Genomic DNA, 18,024 nt, shown 5'->3' with positions numbered 1-18,024 from the left:
CGGTCTGATGTTAAGGTCTTTAATCCATTTGGACTTAATTCTTGTGTATGGTGAAAGAGAAGAATCTATTTTCATCCTTCTGCAGATATATATCCAGTTTTACCAACACGATTTCCTGAAGAGGCTGTCTTTACTCCAATGAGTACTTTGGCATTTTTATTGAAAATCAGGTGGCTATAACTACCTGGACTTACATCTGGGTCCTCTATTCTGTTCCACTGATCTACATTTCAGTTTTTGTGCCAGTACCATGCTGTTTTTGTTACTATGGCTCTGTAGTATAGGTTAAAATCAGGTATGGTGATACCACCATATTTTTGTTATTTATCTTTGTTGCTCAGTACTATTTTAGATATTCGAGGATTTTTGTGATTCCAAATGAATTTTTGGATTGTTTTTTCTATTTCCATGAAGAATGCCTTTGGAATTTTGATAGGGATTGCATTAAATGTGTAGATAGCTTTTGGTAAGATTGCCATTTTCACAATATTGATTCTTCCAATCCAGGAACAAGGGATGTTTCTCCACTTTCTAGTGTCTTCTGCAATATCTCACTTGAGTATTTTAAAGTTCTCATTGTAGAGATTCTTTACTTCCTTGGTTAGGTTTACTCCAAGGTACTTTATTTTTTTTTGATACAACTATGAATGGGAGTGATTCTCTGATTTCATCCTCTGTGTGTTTGTTGCTAGCATATATGAAGGCTACTGATTTCTGTGTATTTATTTGTATCCTGATACATGGCTGTAGGTTTTGATCAGCTCTAACAGTTCGCTAGTAGAGTCTTTATGGCCCTTTATATTTAGAATCATGTCATCTGCAAATAATGATAACTTGATCTCTTCCTTTCCAATTTGTATCCCTTTTATGTGTGTCTATTGCCTTATTGCTATGGCTAAGCCTTCCAGTACTATATTAAATAAAGAGGGGTACAGTGGACACCCTTGTCTTGTTCCTGATTTTAGTGGTAAAGCTTCCAGCTTTTCCCCATTTAGTAATATGTTGGCTGTAGGCTTGTCATAAATAGCTTTTATTATATTGAGATATGTTCCTTCTATTCCCAGTCTCTGTAGGACTTTTTATCATGAGGGATGTAGGATTTTGTTGAACACTTTCTCTGCATCTAATGAGAAGATCATGTGATTTTTGTCCTTCAACCCATTTATATAATGTATTACATTTATAGATTTGCATATATTGAACCATACCTGCATCTCTGGGATAAAGCCTATTTGGTCAGGGTGAATGATCTTTTTGATATATTCTTGTATTCTGTTTGCCAATATTTTGTTGAGAATTTTTGCATCTATGTTCATGAGGGAAATTGCTCTGTAATTTTCTTTTTTGTTCTATCTTTGCCTGGTTTTGGTATAAGGATGATTCTGGCTTCATAGAAGGAGTTTGGTAGAATTCCTTCTTCTTCTATTTCCTGGAAAAGCTTAAGAAGCAGTGGTGTTAGCTCTTCATTGAAGGTCTGGTAAAATTCAGCAGTGAATCCATCTGGGCCTGGGTTTTTTTTAGTTGGGAGATTATGGATAACTGTTCAGATCTCCATGCTTGTTATAGGTCTATTTAAGTGATAAGTCTCATTGATTTAATTTAGGTAGGTCATATAAATCAAGGAAATCATCCTTTTCTTTCAGACTTTCATACTTTGTGGAGTACATATTTTTATAGTATGCCCCTATGATTTTTTGAATTTCTCTGGAATCTGTTGTGATGTTACCTTGTTCATCTCTGATATTATTAATTTGTGTCTCTTCTCTCTTTTGGTTAGATTTGCTAAGGGTTTACCAATCTTGTTTATCCTTTCAAAGAACCAACTCTTTGTTTCATTAATTCCTTGGATTTTTTTTGTTTCTATTTCATTAATTTCTGCCCTAACGTTTATTATTTCTTCCCATCTACTGATTTTTGGTTTGCCTTGTTCTTCTTTTTCCAAGGCTTTAAGGTGAAGCATTAGGTCATTTACTTGCAACCTTTCTAATTTCTTAATATAGGCACTTAAGGCTATAAATTTACCTCTTAGAACTGCCTTCATTGTGTCCCAGAGACTTTGGTATGTTGTGTTCTCATTATCACTTGACTCTATAAAATTTTTGATTTCCTTTTTGATTTCTTCATTGACCCATTCATCATTTAGTAGTGTATCGTTTAGTTTCAATGATTTTGTGTATGCTATATAGCCTTTCTTGCTACTGATTTGTAGTTTAATTCCATTGTGGTCAGATAGAAGGCAAGGAGTTATTTCAATTTTCCTGAATTTGTTAAGACTTGCTTTGTATCCTAATATATGGTCTATTTTAGAGAATGTTCCATGTGCTGCTGAAAAGAATGTATATTCTACAGCCTTTGGATGATATGTCCTGTATATATCTGTAGGTCCATTCCTTCTATAACCTCATTTAGTCCAGATGCCTCCCTGTTTATTTTTTCCTGGGATGACCTGTCAATTGATGAGTGTGGGGTGTTGAAGTCACCTACTACCACTGTGTTTGGTGTAATCTGTGACCTTAGTTCTAATAGTATTTGTTTGATGAATTTGGGAGCCGCCATGTTAGGTGCATATATGTTTAGGATTGTAATGTCCTCCTGTTAGAGTGTGCCCTTAATCAATATAAAGTGAGCTTCCTTATCTTTCTTGACTAACGTTGGACTAAAGTCTACCTTGTCAGACATTAGGATAGCAACCCCTGCTTGTTTTCTAGGCCCACTTGCTTGAAACACCGTCTTCCAACCTTTCACCCTAAAATAATGTCTATCTTGTGTATAAAGGTGAGTTTCTTGGAGACAACAAATTGTAGGATCCTGCTTTTTAACCCAGTCTGCAAATCTATGTCTTTTGGTTGGGGCATTGAGGCCGTGGATATTAAGAGATATTATTGAAAGGTGTGTATTTAGGTTTGCTATTTTTTTTGTGGTTCTGAATCTACCTTTGCTGTTTGTGTTAACTAGTATTTGAGTATTGCTTGTTTTTTCCAGGTTCCTTATATGTGTGCTTTTCCTTTTCTTCAGCATGGAGGATTCTATCAAGTATTTTCTGTAGAGCTGGTTTTGTCTTCAAATACTCCTTTCATCTGCTTTTGTCATGGAATATCCTTATTTCTCCATCTATTTGAATGGATAACTTTGCAGGATAAAGTAACCTTGGTTGACAGTTGTTATCTTTCAGAACTTGGTATATATTACTCCAAGCCCTTCTAGCTTTTAAAGTTTGTGTTGAATAATCTGCTGTAATCGTGATGGGCTTGCTTTTGTAGGTAACTTGATTTTTCTCTCTAACTGCTTTCAATATTTTTTCTTTGATTTGTGTGTTTGGTAGTTTGATTATAATATGGCGAGGAGAGGTTCTTTCTGGGTTTTGTCTGGCTGGGGTTCTAAAGGCTTCCTGTATCTGCATTAGCACCTCTTTCCCAATTTGGGGGAAGTTTTCCTTTATGATTTTGTTGAGGACACCTACTATGCCTTTGGAGTGGAATTCTTCTCCTTCTACTATAACCTGAATTCTTATATTGGATCTTTTCATAGTGTCTCGAATATCTTGAAATTCCCACTCATAATTTTCTGTAAGTTTGTCTTTAACTTTCTTGGACTGTATTAGATCTGCCACCTGGCCGTGTAGCTTAGATATTCTGTCCTCTCCTTCATCCATTCTACTGGTGAGATTTTCTACAGAGTTTTTTATTTCATTAAATGTGTTCTTCATTGCTAGTAATTCTGACTGGTTTTTCTTTATTATTTCTATTTCATTATTTATGTCTTGTATTGCCTTCTTTATTTCATTAAACTGGTGTCCTGCATCTTCTTTGATTTCCTCTTTGATTTTTTGATTTCCTCTTTGATTCCTTTGATTTGTTCTCTGACTTCTTTGAACATATTTACAATCATTCTTTTGAAATCTTTCTCAGGCATTTCCTCTATCTCGTTCTCACTGGTGGTCATTTCTGATGCATTAATACTTTTAGGTGGATTTATATCGTCTTGCTTTTTAGTGTTTCTTGTGTTATAATGTATATATCTTTGCATCTTGGATTAAGTTAATGCTTGGATTTTCTAGCTAGCTGGGTATTCTTAGCTGTATCAATTGATTTGATGTTATATATCTTCAGGGTAGGAGCTTAAGGTATTAGGTGTGCCTCTTAAGACTCTCAGAGTATCTGCAAAGGTGTTCCTGCGGGTTGAGTTTCCCTGCTATGGGAGTATTCAAGTAGGCTGAGTGGAATAAAATACAGGTAGATTTTAAACTTAACTAAACACTATATACATTCAATCAAAAACAGCACCAAGTATTTATGCAAGAGTAGTTATTATAACAACCAGATCCTCTATCAACAAAGAGGTTAATATTTCTGGTCTGTTGAGGGTTCCAAGCCAGGTTGTGACCAAGTGAGACCCTTCCCTGGTGCAATCCCAGTTACCTTGGATGATTTTGGTCTCAGTCAAGTTACTGGCTGGGTCGTTGGGCTGCTGTTCTGATTTCTGGAGCTGGGCACTGGCTTTTCCTGTGGGGAAAATCGAGCCTGGAAACTGTGGCCCTGCAGATTGGCACCCCCCTGCTGGACCCACTACTGCTGCTGCTAAAGCTGCTACTGCTAGGGGTGTCACCGCTACTGCCACCGCTGCTGCTGCTGGACCTGCCGCTGCTGCCTCTGAAGGTGCTGCTGCTGGATCTGTCGAGTCTGCCACTGAAGGTGCCACTTCTGGATCCGCCACTGCCGGAGCCACTGATGTTGCTGTGGGACTCTGCTCATGCTTGTGTCCCGCTGTCGGCTCAAGTTGGAGTAGCCAGGTCCTGGGACCGCTGCTCTGTTCACTTGAGCTGGGCATAGGTGGTGGGGAGGGGAGGGAGCCAATTCTGCTCTAGTTCTCTCGCTGTTCCACATGTTCTTCTACCTTGTGATCTGCTCCTCCGTTGCTCACTGCCGCTCTCCCTTCACATTTCTTTTGAAGAGTTTTTATTTATTTATTTATTTTTTATTTATTTATTTATTTATTTATTTGAGAGCAACAGACACAGAGAGAAAGACAGAGAGAGGGAGAGAGAAAGAATGGGCGCGCCAGGGCTTCCAGCCTCTGCAAACGAACTCCAGACGTGTGCGCCCCCTTGTGCATCTGGCTAACGTGGGACCTGGGGAACCGAGCCTCGAACCGGGGTGCTTAGGCTTCACAGGCAAGCGCTTAACCGCTAAGCCATCTCTCCAGCCCTCCCTTCACGTTTCTTGAGCTGCGGAGAGCACCGGTGTGAGTGGAAAATCCCGCACCTGGCTTTTCCTGCGGCTTGAGCTGAGCCTGTCGGCTTTCTGGTGCACCGCCGCCTTGCTGAGCGGACCTGTGGGGCCGCTTTTACCAGCCTATGGGCTCTGGATGCTCTGGATCTCTTCTACTTCTCTGATGCCATTTCAATTTCCTATACACCTCACTTTTTAGTAAAAGTGTGTATTTTGCTGAGATTTTTTTGGTCTTTTTCCCCCCTTGGCTGCTTTGGCATGGTACCTATGCCACTATCTTAGCCAGAAGTCTTGGAATTTTCCTAGTTGTAATGTCTTCAAAAGTCTACATGGACTACAGTGAAACCTTACCTCGAAAAACCAAAAAAAAAAAACAAAAACCAAAAAAACCAGCTGGTTCTTTGAAAAAATAAACAAGATTGATAAACCCCTGGCTAATTTGATCAAGCAATAGAATACGAAAAGACTTCCCATGCTCCTGGGTAGGTATAATTAATATTGTGGAAATGCCAATTCTGCCAAAAGCAATATGCAGATTTAATGCAATGCCAATAAAAATTCCAGGATTTTTCTTCACAGAGATAGAAAAAATGATCTCAAAATGCATATGGAATGTCAGCAGGCCTCAGTTATCCAAGCATATCCTCAATAAAATAAAATAAAATAAAATAAAAAACACCTCTATGGCCTAGCAGGGAAATGCAAAGTAAAACAACTATGAGATTTCACCTTACTTCAATAAGACTGGCAATCATTAAAAAATCAGATGACAACAAATATTGGTGAGAATGTGGAGAAAAACGAACCCTCGTTCACTGTTGGTGGGAATGCAAACTTGTACTACAACCACTATGGAGATTCCTGAAAAGGATGAATATAGAAAACCAACAGACCCAGTTATCCCCCTACTGAGTGTTTACCCTAAATGCTCCATCCTTCACTACAGATATATTTTCTCAATAACAATAATAATACTAGATAAGAATTGGAATCAATTCAGGTGCCCAACATTGGATGAATGGAAAAAGAAGTTGTGGTACATTTACACAATGGAATTCTACTCAGCAGTAATTAAAAAAATGATACAATAAATTATGTAGAAAAATGGATGGACTTGGAACAGCAAATACTCAGCAAACTCACACAATCACATAAAGACAAATGCCATATGTTCTCACTCATCTGCGGTTCCTCACCTGGACCATCTCGAGTTGCTGACATACCTGATAGGCAACTGGAGGCCCAGACAGTAGGGATGGAAGGGTTTGGAGAGAGGGGAAAGGAAGGGAAGGGTGGGGAAACACAAAACTAAACCCAAAATGAATTGGAAACCTTTATCCTTGAAGATAGTCTAGCAGATTGAACCCTCAACAGGAGTATGGGGGTAGCACCTGAAGAAAAAGGCCCTGGAGAGGGTGGGATGAAGCCTAACCTTAAAAAAAAAAAATTGGCTTCGGCCTATAACTCCCAATAACCAGATATCGGTTGCTACCCACAATGATCTGTTGATCACAGAGACCTACAAGATCCCCAAAACAAGACAGACTTCAGTCAAAGCACTTGATTATCCACCTGAGGTAAAAGGTAAGACCCTATTGCTGAAGACACTATAGGCTATTAACACAGAACACAGAGAGACCTGCCTGGAATCTGGAAGAGAGCCAGTCCCCAGACAGCCCATGTAGTGCTGGAAAGTGCTACATGAGTTACTGGGAGCAAGTGGCCAACAATGGTCGGAACAACCAGGGGTCTAAGCTACTCAGAAGCAAACACCCTGACAACATGTACACACCAGTGTAATAATGGCTGACAGCCTTGGTGGGTAACCAATAACCAGTAGCTTCCTGATTGGCTAAGCGATCCACTCAGTGTAAAGGAACCCATGTTTAGAATTGGGAACCAGGGCAGGATCATATGGATACAAAGATTATGCTCTCCAATATCAAGCTCTCACTAGTCTTTGGCTAAAATAGGGGCTACATCCATCAAATTCTCCCTAAATAACTAACGCTTATCCCATTTAACCTATGCTGATTTCACTCTCTATTGGAGAATCTGTTTTTCTTTTTCAGGAGGTAGCAAGGGCTAAGGGGATAAACTACTCCTCACACTTTAGCCAAGCCACAACTGAAACCACAAAGGAATTGGAAAGATGAGCAAGAGTGCTGTTTCCATGGTGAGCCTGACAATCAGTGCCAGGGTGAAGGACACAGATGCTGAGGATACTCAATTCCTACCAAAGCAGAGATCCAGGGGCTCCTAGGAGCTCATCACTGAAGTAGACTTAAAACACACCCACCAAGGTACAGGGAATTTTGCAGAGGTGGGGGGTGGAAAGACTGTAAGAGCCACAGGTTGGGACATCATGCCCAGAGGCATTGTCTCCTCCCAATAACTGACTGCTTCTCCCACAACACATAACCCACAACCCCATGGGGAATTCCTACAACCCCACTGAGGAAGGCCCCTAGCAGAATGGGGGTAGGGATGAGGGAAAGAGTGGTACCAACACATCATGTATCCATACTAACTATGTCCATAAAAAATGGGGAGGCTGGAAAGATGGCTTAATGGTTAAGGCCCTTGCCTGCCAAGCCTACGGACCCAAGTTCAATTCCCCAGAGCCTGCCTGAGCCAGATGCACATAGTGGCACATGTGTCTGTAGTTCATTTCCAGTGGCTAGAGGCCCTGGCATGCCCATTCTCGCTCTACCTCTCTCTCTCTCTTCTTTATAAAAACATAAAATAAAAAAGTAGAGTCTGCTCTGTCTTCACTATATTTCTGATTCCTGTACAATAGAGCCTGCTGCATTCCTCTCTCACTGACCTTGTGAACTGTCCCACAGCCCAGGCATGGTTAATTCTTTACCCCTCCCTGGTCAAGGACTCACTGAGCAGAACAGAGTCCACCCCTCCCTTTCATAGTGACTGACTTCCTCTGTCAAGGCTCAAGCTCCTGTAGGTTTCACAGCCTTCCCAAACAAGCCAAGGCAGGAGGATTGCTATTAGCTTGAGGCCAGTCTAGGCTACAGAATGAGACCCTGTTTTTAAAAAAATCTGGCTATGTGGGCTGGAGAGATGGCTTAGCGGTTAAGCGCTTGCCTGTGAAGCCTAAGGACCCCGGTTCGAGGCTCGGTTCCCCAGGTCCCACGTTAGCCAGATGCACAAGGGGGCGCACGCGTCTGGAGTTCGTTTGCAGAGGCTGGAAGCCCTGGCGCGCCCATTCTTTCTCTCTCCCTCTCTCTGTCTTTCTCTCTGTGTCTATTGCTCTCAAATAAATAAATAAAAAAAAAATCTGGCTATGGGCTGGAGAGATGGCTTAGCAGTTAAGCACTTGCCTGTTAAGCCTAAGGACCCCAGTTTGAGGCTCGATTCCCCAGAACCACATTAGCCAGATGCACAAGGGGGTACATGCATCTAGAGTTCGTTTGCAGTGGCTGGAGGCCCTGGCATGCCCATATTCTCTCTCTCTCTCTGCCTCTTTCTCTGTCTGTTGCTCTCAAATAAATAAATAAAAATAAACAAAACTTTTAAAAACATGTGGCTAGAGCCAGGTGTGGTGGTACATGCCTTTAATCCTAGCACTAGGGAGGCAGAGATAGGCAGATCACCTATCTCTGAGTTCAAGGCCACCCTGTGACTACGTAGTGAATTCCAGGTCAGCCTGGGTCAGTGTGAGACCCTACCTCAAAAAACAAAAACAAAACAAAACAAAACAAAAAAATCTGGCTAGACTAGGCATGGTGGTGCACGCCTTTAATCCCGGCACTCATGAGGCAGATGTAGGAGGATCGCCAAGAGTTCAAGCCCACCCTGAGACTACGTAGTGAATTCCAGGTCAGCCTGTTGGCCCCTACCTTCACCCTACCTCGAAAAAAAAATCTGGCTAAATTATTTGTTATTGGCTGTAAAATGGAGACTTTTAAAATTTTGCCTGGCTTGGGATGTGTTCTGTTTCTGCTTTTGCTGTCTCTTTTGCTAATAAACTGTGTCTAAATTGCTCTTCTGTTGAGTCTGCACCCATCATTCTTCACCAGAAACAAGAATTAGAGAGCCACTGGCTTACAGAGTTGTAGTGACCATTGTGTCTGGCACTCTGACCCCTAAGCTAAGCCCATCCAGAGTGGAGAAAGGCTCAGTTGCTCTCGAAATCAGTAATAATATCAGACCTACTACATCACCATTATATTTAAGCCTTTACAGATATGTCAATTGCTGTTGCAGTGGCTTCCAGACTTGTAAAAGAGTTAGCTGGAGATCTTATAATTCCTAAGTCCAGGCCTGTAGGACATAGTATTTTTTTTAATTCTTCAGTGACCCTAATGTGCAGATGATTTGGGGCTTATGGTATCATTTTTTACATTTTTTGTTTTATATATTTTATTTTACATATTTACTTACATATTTTATTTTATTTATTTATCTATCTACAGTCAGAGAAAGATACAGGAGAGAGGAAGACAGAGAGAATGGGCATGCTAGGGCCTCTAGCCACTGCAAATGAACTCCAGATGCATGCGCCTCTTTGAGCATCTGGTTTTACATGGGTACTAGAGAATCAAACCTAAGTCTAGGCTTTGCAAGCAAGTGCCTTAACAGCCGAGCCATCTGTTGCAGTCCGGTTCGCATTGCTGGTAGAAATCACCCAACCAAGAGTAGCTTCTGGGAAAAAGAGGTTTATTTTGGCTCACAGGCTTGAGGGGAAGCTTCACGATGGCAGGGGAAAACGATGGCATGAGCAGAGGGTGGACATCACCCCCTGGCAAACATAAGATGGACCACAGCAACAGAAGGGTGTGCCAAACACTGGCATGGGGAAACTGGCTATAAAGCCCATAAGCCCGCCCCCAACAATACACTCCCTCCAGGAGGCATTAATTCCCAAATATCCATCAGCTGGGGAGCTAGCATTCAAAACACCTAAGTTTATGGGGGACACCTGAATCAAACCCTCACACCATGTCTCCAGCCCTATTTTTTACATCATTTATTTATTGTTTTTCTTTTTTGAGGTAGGGCCTAGGCTGACCTGGAATTCACTATGCAGTTTCAGGCTAACCTGATTCTCTTACCTCTGCTTCCTGAGTTCTGGGATTAAAGGCATGAGCCACCATGCCAGGCTTAGTTTTTACATTTTTTTAAAAAAAATTTTTTTCTTTTTAGTTTTTACATTTTAAAAAATATATTTTACTTATTTATTTATTTGAGAAAGAGAGAGAGAGAGAATGGGCACACCAGGGCCTCCAGCCACTGCAAATAAACTCCAGACGCATGTGTCCCCTTGTGTATCTGGCTTACATGGGTCCTGGAGAATAAAACCAGGATCCTTTGGCTTTGCAGGCAAAGGCCTTAATCACTTAGCCATCTCTCTAGCCCTATTTTTTTTACATTTTTAACTAATGAATTTGGCGTGTATATTTGTGTGAGGGTGCATTGTGCAAGGACAGTTTTGGGATTGGTTTGAAGTAGCCTCATTCACTGCTACGTTTGAGTGCTTCAGAGAAATTCACCTGCCTCTGTCTCCCTTCTCACTTCACTGTAGGTACACTGGGAATACAGAAGTCCACCATAGCTGAGGACCTCGGTTTCCCACCAGGAATAGATGGTAAAACCCTATGCTCCACATACTTGGGCTGCAGAGTCACTGACAAATCCTGCTGGAGCTGAGCTGAAAACCTCCTCCATGTGGACCAGCTGACAGAAAGCTGGAAAAAGCCACACTGCATGCAGTTCACTGGAAGAGAAATCACCAGTGAAGGTACTCAACAATGGACATTGCAAGCCTTGTATTTGGCCACCCAAGCCAAATGAGCCAATGGGTACAATAGTGGCACTTCTGTTATGGGGAAAACCAACTGCCCTCTAATTTGATTGGAGGCCTGTTCCATGGGAGGGAATACATTCCTGATACTGAAAACCTAAAACAGGGGTGGTCATGAGCCCTAGGGGTGTAACTCTGCTGCTGGCTCATAGTCCATTGCAAAGGAGATGGCAGAGAGAATGTAAGAGCCAAAGGAAGGGTAGGACTGCTTACAACGAGTTCCTCCAGACACAAAATGGCCTAGATATCCATGTCCTCACAGTGCCTGACACTACCTACACAAGACCATCATAATAGGAAGAAAAGTTCATGACATCAAAATAAAAGAGAGACTGAGAGGGGGAGAGGATATGATGGAGAGTGTTGTTTCAAAGGGCAAAGTGTGGGGCGCGGGAGGGAATTACCATGGGATATTGTTTACAATCATGGAAGTTGTCAATAAATTTTAAAAAAAAGTCCACCGCCACCATAGTTTCTGGCTTTTACATGGGGTCTGAGGACCCAAAGTCAGGTAGTTCTGAGTTGTGCAGCAAGCACTTTATCCACTGAGCCACCTACCCGATCGTTGAACGAAATCCTATAGGCTTTGCTTTGCTTTTGACAGGTTACTCATAAGAATGTGGTGGTGCATGCCTTTGATCCCAGCACTCCGGAGGCAGAGACAGGAGGATCGCCGTGAGTTGGACGCTAACCTGGAATAGTGAATTCCAGGTCAGCGTGGGACAGAGGGAGACTTCCTGTATTGCAGGTCAGCCTGGAACCCCGCCTGCCCTGGAGGCCAGTGGCGGAAGGAGGCGGATCCTGGCACTGGAGGAAGTCGCGAGCCTGGGGAGTGACGCCCGGCGAGCCTGGCAGCGCGGCGCCGCCGGCGGCAGCGGGGCGGGGCCACGGCCCGGCGCTTCTCGTCCCGCCCCGCTCGGGCGCCGGAGGGGCGGCCAAGGGCGCGGCAGGCATGGAGGGCGGCGGTCTGGGCCGGGCCGTGTGCGTGCTGACAGGGGCTTCCCGGGGCTTCGGCCGCGCGCTGGCCCCGCGCCTGGCCCGACTGCTGTCGCCCGGCTCCGTGCTGCTCCTCAGCGCCCGCAGCGACGCGGCGCTGGCGCAGGTGGAGGCGGAGCTGGGCGCCGCGCAGGCCGGCCTGTGCGTGGTGCGGGTGCCCGCCGACCTGGGCTCGGAGGCGGGCGTGCAGCGGCTGCTCGGCGCCCTGCATGGGCTCCCGCGGCCCGAGGGGCTGCAGCGCCTGCTGCTCGTCAACAACGCGGGTGAGCGCGCGCCGCCCTACTGCCGAGCCCTTCGGAGCCCTCGCCCCTGGCACGGTCTGCCCGACGAGGATCTCTTTCTTTCTTCTTCTTCGTCTTCTTTTTTTCTTCTTTTTCTGTTTTTCGAGGTAGGGTCTCGCTGTAGCCCAAGCTGACCTGGAATTCACTATGTAGTCACAGGGTGGTCTTGAACTCACGCCGATATGCCTGCCGAGTGCTGGGATTAATTGGCGTGCACCACCACGACCGGCTAGACTAGGTCTTAACTGAACTTTCCAGACAGCCTAGCGCGGCGCCCTCTGGTGGGGCGGGAGTCAGCGTTATCGGACCTCCAAACAAGTTCTCAGGCTTCTCCAAAGAGGACCCCACCCGCACATCCACAGAGCCAGCAGGTGTATTCTCCGCCTACCCCTTGGGTAGATGGGGTCTGTCTGCAGAGCTGGGGCCCACAGGAGCGTCCCGGCAAGTGCTAGGCAAATGGCAACTGGGTATTTGGAGAATGGGGAGGCAAGGGCCTTACTTGCTGCGATAGCAGTATTTCTGTTGTGCTTTCCCTCCCTCAGGCACTCTTGGGGATGTTTCCAAAGGCTTCCTGAACCTGAATGACCCAGCTGAAGTGAACAACTACTGGGCTGTGAATTTGACCTCCATGCTTTGCTTGACCTCGGGCACCCTGAAGGCCTTCCCTGCTAGCCCCGGCTTCAGCAGGACTGTGGTGAACATTTCCTCGCTCTGTGCCTTGCAGCCCTTCAAGGGCTGGGCACTGTACTGTGCAGGGAAAGCTGCCCGGGACATGATGTTCCAGGTCCTGGCCGCCGAGGAACCCAGCGTGAGAGTGCTGAGCTATGCACCAGGTGAGTGGGAAACACTTACCACCGTCCCCAGACCTGGCTGGGCCAAGGGTCTGGCCTGTGGCCTAAGAGAAGAGTCACAGAATATGCAGTACCTGAGTCATGGCCCCTCATCCATGGGGGAAGTACAGACCCGAGGGAAGTTTGAGTTGGCATGGGCAGGGGTGCTGAGGAGTGGGACGATGCCTGGATTAGCACATGGACAAATAAAGGAACTGTGAGAATTAGAGTTTGAAAGAAGAGTACAGTTTGCTTTTTATCTTCTTGCTTTCTTGAGACAAGGTATCTCTTCCTCTCCCTCTTCCTCCCTCCCTCCCTCTCCCTCTCTCTCTCTCTCTCTCTCTTTTTTTTTTTTTTTTTTTTTTTACAAAATAAAGTTATTTTTATTTATTTGAGAAAGATTGAGAATAGGTGCATCGGGGCCTCCAGTCACTACAAATGAATTCCAGGAGCATGTGCCAGCTTGAGCATTTGGCTTATGTAGGTCCTAAAGAATTGAACCTGGGTCCTTTGGCTTTGCAGGTAAGCACCTTAACCTCTAAGCTACCTCTTCCAGCCCGAGACAAGGTCTCTTTTTTTTTTTTTTTTTTTTGGTTTTTTGAGGTAGGGTCTCACTCTGGCTCAGGCTGACCTGAAATTCACTATGTAGCCTCAGGGTGGCCTCGAACTCACGGCGATCCTCCTACCTCTGCCTCCCTAGTGCTGGAATTAAAGGCGTGCGCTACCACGCCCGGCTTCCGAGACAAGGTCTCTTTATGTAACTCTGGCTAGCCTGAAACTTGATATGTAGACCAGGTCGGCCTTTGGCTTGCCCCAGTCCTCATGTTATGCCTTCTGCTTGCTGAGATTATAGGTATGCCCAACACATTTGGTGTGAAGAGTGAGGTTTGAGTGTTGATTTGAACTCTATCCTCATGTGAAATGGGGAAGATACTTTTGTCTCACAGGGCAGTTTGGGTTGGGGGCTTAATGAGACAACATACGTAAAAATGATCCTTCCTGGGTGTGGTGACACACACCTCTAATCCCAGAACCCCAGAGCCATTATGGCATTTCTTAAGGAAAGTGCACACAATGAATGTTATAGCCAGGCATGGTGGCACACACCTTTAATCCCGGAAGGCAGAGGTAGGAGGATCTCCATGAGTTCCAGGCCACCCTGAGACTACATAATGAATTCCAGGTCAGCCTGGGCTAGAGTGAGACCCTACCTGGGAAAAAATATATATATATCAAGAACCAGGCTGGAGAGATTGCTTAGCAGTTAAGGCACTCGCCTGCGAAGGCTAAGGGCTCAGGTTCAGTTCCCCAGTACCCATGTAAGCCAGATACACAAGTTGGCTCATGTGCCTGGAGTTTGTTTCCAGTGGCTAGAGGCCTTGATGCACCCGTTCCCTATATCTTCCTCTTTCTCTCTGTCTTTCTTTTAAATAAATAAAATTTTTAAAATATGAAAAAAATCAAAAGCTGGGCATGGTGGTGCATACCTTTAATACCAGCACTTGAGAGGCAGAGGTAGGAGGAGCACCATGAGTTCAAGGCCAGCCTGGGAATAGAGAGTGAGTTCCAGGTCGGCCTAGGCTAGAGTGAGACCTACCTCAGGGAGCAAAAAGAAAGAGATCCTTAATTGAAAAACCATCTCATTGTTATATAAGACTGCATTGCTAGCTAGGTATGATGGTACATACCTGTAAGCCTAGGACTCTGGAGGTAGAGGCAAGAGGATCTGGAGTTCAAAGTCATATTCAACTCTATAGCAGTTTGAGGCCAGCCTGGAGTACATCAGATCCCTGTCTCAAAAAAAAAACACCTAGCACATCTCACACTTAGGCAGTCTGTAGTGAATGTTCAATGACAAGTGGATATTGTTGGGTGGTGACTATTCCAGGCTGAACTGTGCTGGAACCTGATGAGGGTAGGGGGAGGATGCTAGGATAAGGTCATGAGAGTTAATGGGTATGGGGTCTCATGACACCTGGTCTGGTTGTGGTCACTGGACCAAGATCCCACAGTTCTGGGCCCTTCATTCTAGGCTTGCAGTTAGAAGGTGGTAAAAGATGAGGTGGAATGTCTGGAGGCAACTCAGGTAGACAATACATATGTTCTTACCCCTTGGTGATAGGATCAAGATCCTGCAGACAGCTTGGTGTGGTTGTGCACACCTTTAATCCCGCACTTGGGTGGCAGAGGTAGGAGGACTGCCAGGAGTTAAAGGCCACCCTGAGACTACATAGTTAATTGTAGGTTAGCCCTGGCTGGAGCAAGACCCTACCTCAAAAAAACAACAACAAAAAGCCAGGCATGTGATGGCACAGGCCTTTAATCCCAGCACTCAGGAGGCAGAAGTAGGAAGATCACTATGAGTTCAAGGCCACCCTGAGACTACATAGTGAATTCCAGGTCAGCCTGGACTAGAGTGAAACCCTACCTTAAATAAATAAATAAACAAATAAGCACAAGAGAGTGTTTGTTAGGAAATGACAGGTTTCTTCAGTGTCAGGTTGAGGCTGGGTATGTAGCAGAAGAAGCAGATGAGAGTCTGGAGTGCAAGGTGAGGCTTTTGGGAAGTCCCTGGATGGGCTTAATGGGTCTTGTGATCCCAGCAAACTGGCTAAATGAACTTAGCAGAGATCTGGAGGAGGAGTTGAAGCTGAGGGAGAAGCAGGGTGGGAGAAGGGCCTGGTTGTCAGGGGTGTTGGTGCAGGTCCTATCTGGTTCCTGTGGGCTGTTGGGGTAAGGGACATGAGGAGTTTTAGCACTTCATTAATACAAACTAGAAAGTCAGAAGGAGGCAGTGCTTGGACCAACTTAATTTTAGACATAGTAATTGGGGGTGGGGACCACATCCAGTTGTATGTGGACTTTGCATGTGAGCTCTGTAGTGACATGAGCCAGATAAGTCAGCCCTGGTTTGTAATCCCAGCACTAGGTAGGTTGAAGATCATGGCCTGCCTGAGCTGCATAGTGAGGCAATATCAAAAATAAATAAAATGAGCTGGGGAGATAGCTCAGTCAGTAAAGTGCTTGACTTACAAGCATGAGGACCTGAGTTTATCTCCAGACCCCATGTAAGATGCCAAACATGGTGACGTATGCTTGTAATCTCCACGTTGGTGAGGTAAAGACAGGAGGGTTTCTGGATGCTTCTGGCCAGCGATGGTCCCTATCTCACAGGAGGTGGGTGTTGTGTATTGTGTTTCTCAGGAGGACACACATAAAGTTCTCTGGCCTACATACATGCATACCCACACATGTGAACACACACTACATATACATGTACACATAAAAATATTTTTAAAAAGTAGAGCTTTTGGCCATTCTGACCATTTCCACCAAGATGAAGTGTTACATCTGACCAGACCTGACTCAGCCCCTGCTTTCTTTTCTTTTTTTTTTGGAGGTAGGGTCTCAACTCTGGCTCAGGCTGACCTGGAATTCACTATGTAGTCTCAGAGTGGCATCAAACTCATGGTGATCCTCCTACCTCTGCCTCCGTCCAGAGTGCTGGGATTAAAGGCATGCGCCACCACGCCCGGCTTGTTTTATCTTGCTTGTATGTGTGGTATATACATGTGTACATGCCAAGGTACTCGCCTGTGGCAGGGTATATGTGATGGCCTGAGCAGAATGTTGGGTGCCCTCCTCTTCTGCCCATACTTATTTCAGGTAGAGTCTCTTACTGATCTCAGCGCTTGCTATCTCCTCCCTCCCCCCCCCCCCCCCCCCCCCGCCCCATGCTTCAGCAATTCTCTGGGTCTCTGCTGCCCTATGGAACTGAGGTTAAAGATAGGTGTGGCCACACCCAGCTGTCTATATGGGTCCTGGAGATTAAACTGGAGTGATCTCTCAGGCCTTTATTCTTGCACCAAAGTGCTCTTAACCACTGAGCCATCTCGCCAACCTCTGTCATCTGCTTGTCATTCACTAGGTCCCCTGGACACAGACATGCAGCAGCTGGCCCGCGAGACCTCTGTGGACCCAGAGTTAAGGAGCAGACTGCAGCAGCTAAAGTCAAAGGGGGAGCTGGTGGATTGTGGGGCTTCGGCCTTGAAACTGCTCAGCTTGTTGCAAGCGGACACATTCCAGTCTGGAGCCCATGTTGATTTCTATGATGACTAAGCTCAGGTCCTTGGCATCCTGGCCTTTCTTCCCACTTTTGGGCACACCCAGAAGGCCTGTGATTGTCCATGTTCCTCCCAACCCTATCTAATGCAGATAAATTCTCAGACACAGCTGGCTGGTGCTGTTGGTCCTCAGAAGGCTTCTGCAGAGGCCCAGTAGAGAAGGGATGGGTATTGGAGCTCTTGATCCCCAGGAATAGAATTTTAGGGCTGGGAAGAGCAGGGAAAGAAGCTGAAAACTGATGAGAGGAGGTTGAGTCTCTAGCCTGTGGTAGAGAGGCGGCTAGGAGGACCTGTGTTAACTGGCAGGTGGCCTGGCCTTGCTTAGGGCAGCAGGATCTTCTGTTGCGCTGCCTTCCTTCTGCTGTCTTCTCCCTCCATTATTCTCCACCGCTCCCTTGGCTGTAGTACAAGTGCACAGTTAAGGCAGATACAAATAAAATGTGGATTGCTGTCACTAGTGTCTGCTTCTTCCTCTAGGCCTGGGGGCGTTCCTGAGACAATTCAGTGCTGCCTTAATTTCCTAGGAAGTTGTCACAAAGATGTCTGCCTGCTCTCACCTGAGGCCCATTCAGAGGCAAGCCCAAGTCTAAAGTTATCCAAGAAAGACATGGCAAGGCACCTCTTCAAGCTTTTTGTCTAAACTGATCTGTCTTGTCTTAACCGTCTTCCAGTGCCCAACAAAGAGCCTGCCTTCACCATGGATCCTTGAATTTCCAGTTCTGTTCCTTGTCTGCATGGCAGTGC

General features: G+C 45.2%; 1 protein-coding gene across 1 annotated transcript; it reads left to right on the top strand.

The window, feature by feature from the left end:
- The first annotated feature begins 12,001 nt into the window (after positions 1–12,001).
- Spr (sepiapterin reductase) lies at positions 12,002–17,734 on the top strand. The gene is made up of 3 exons (XM_004668235.2): positions 12,002–12,308; positions 12,869–13,159; positions 17,085–17,734. The coding sequence occupies exons 1-3, from the start codon at positions 12,002–12,004 to the stop codon at positions 17,273–17,275; spliced, it is 789 nt and encodes a 262-aa protein (XP_004668292.2). The 3' UTR covers positions 17,276–17,734.
- The last annotated feature ends 290 nt before the right edge of the window (positions 17,735–18,024 follow it).

The sequence above is a fragment of the Jaculus jaculus genome, chromosome 6, assembly GCF_020740685.1.
Source record: "Jaculus jaculus isolate mJacJac1 chromosome 6, mJacJac1.mat.Y.cur, whole genome shotgun sequence".
NCBI lineage: Eukaryota > Metazoa > Chordata > Mammalia > Rodentia > Dipodidae > Jaculus > Jaculus jaculus.
Note: the sequence above shows the minus strand (reverse complement) of the source record. Positions and strands in the feature narration are given on the sequence as shown.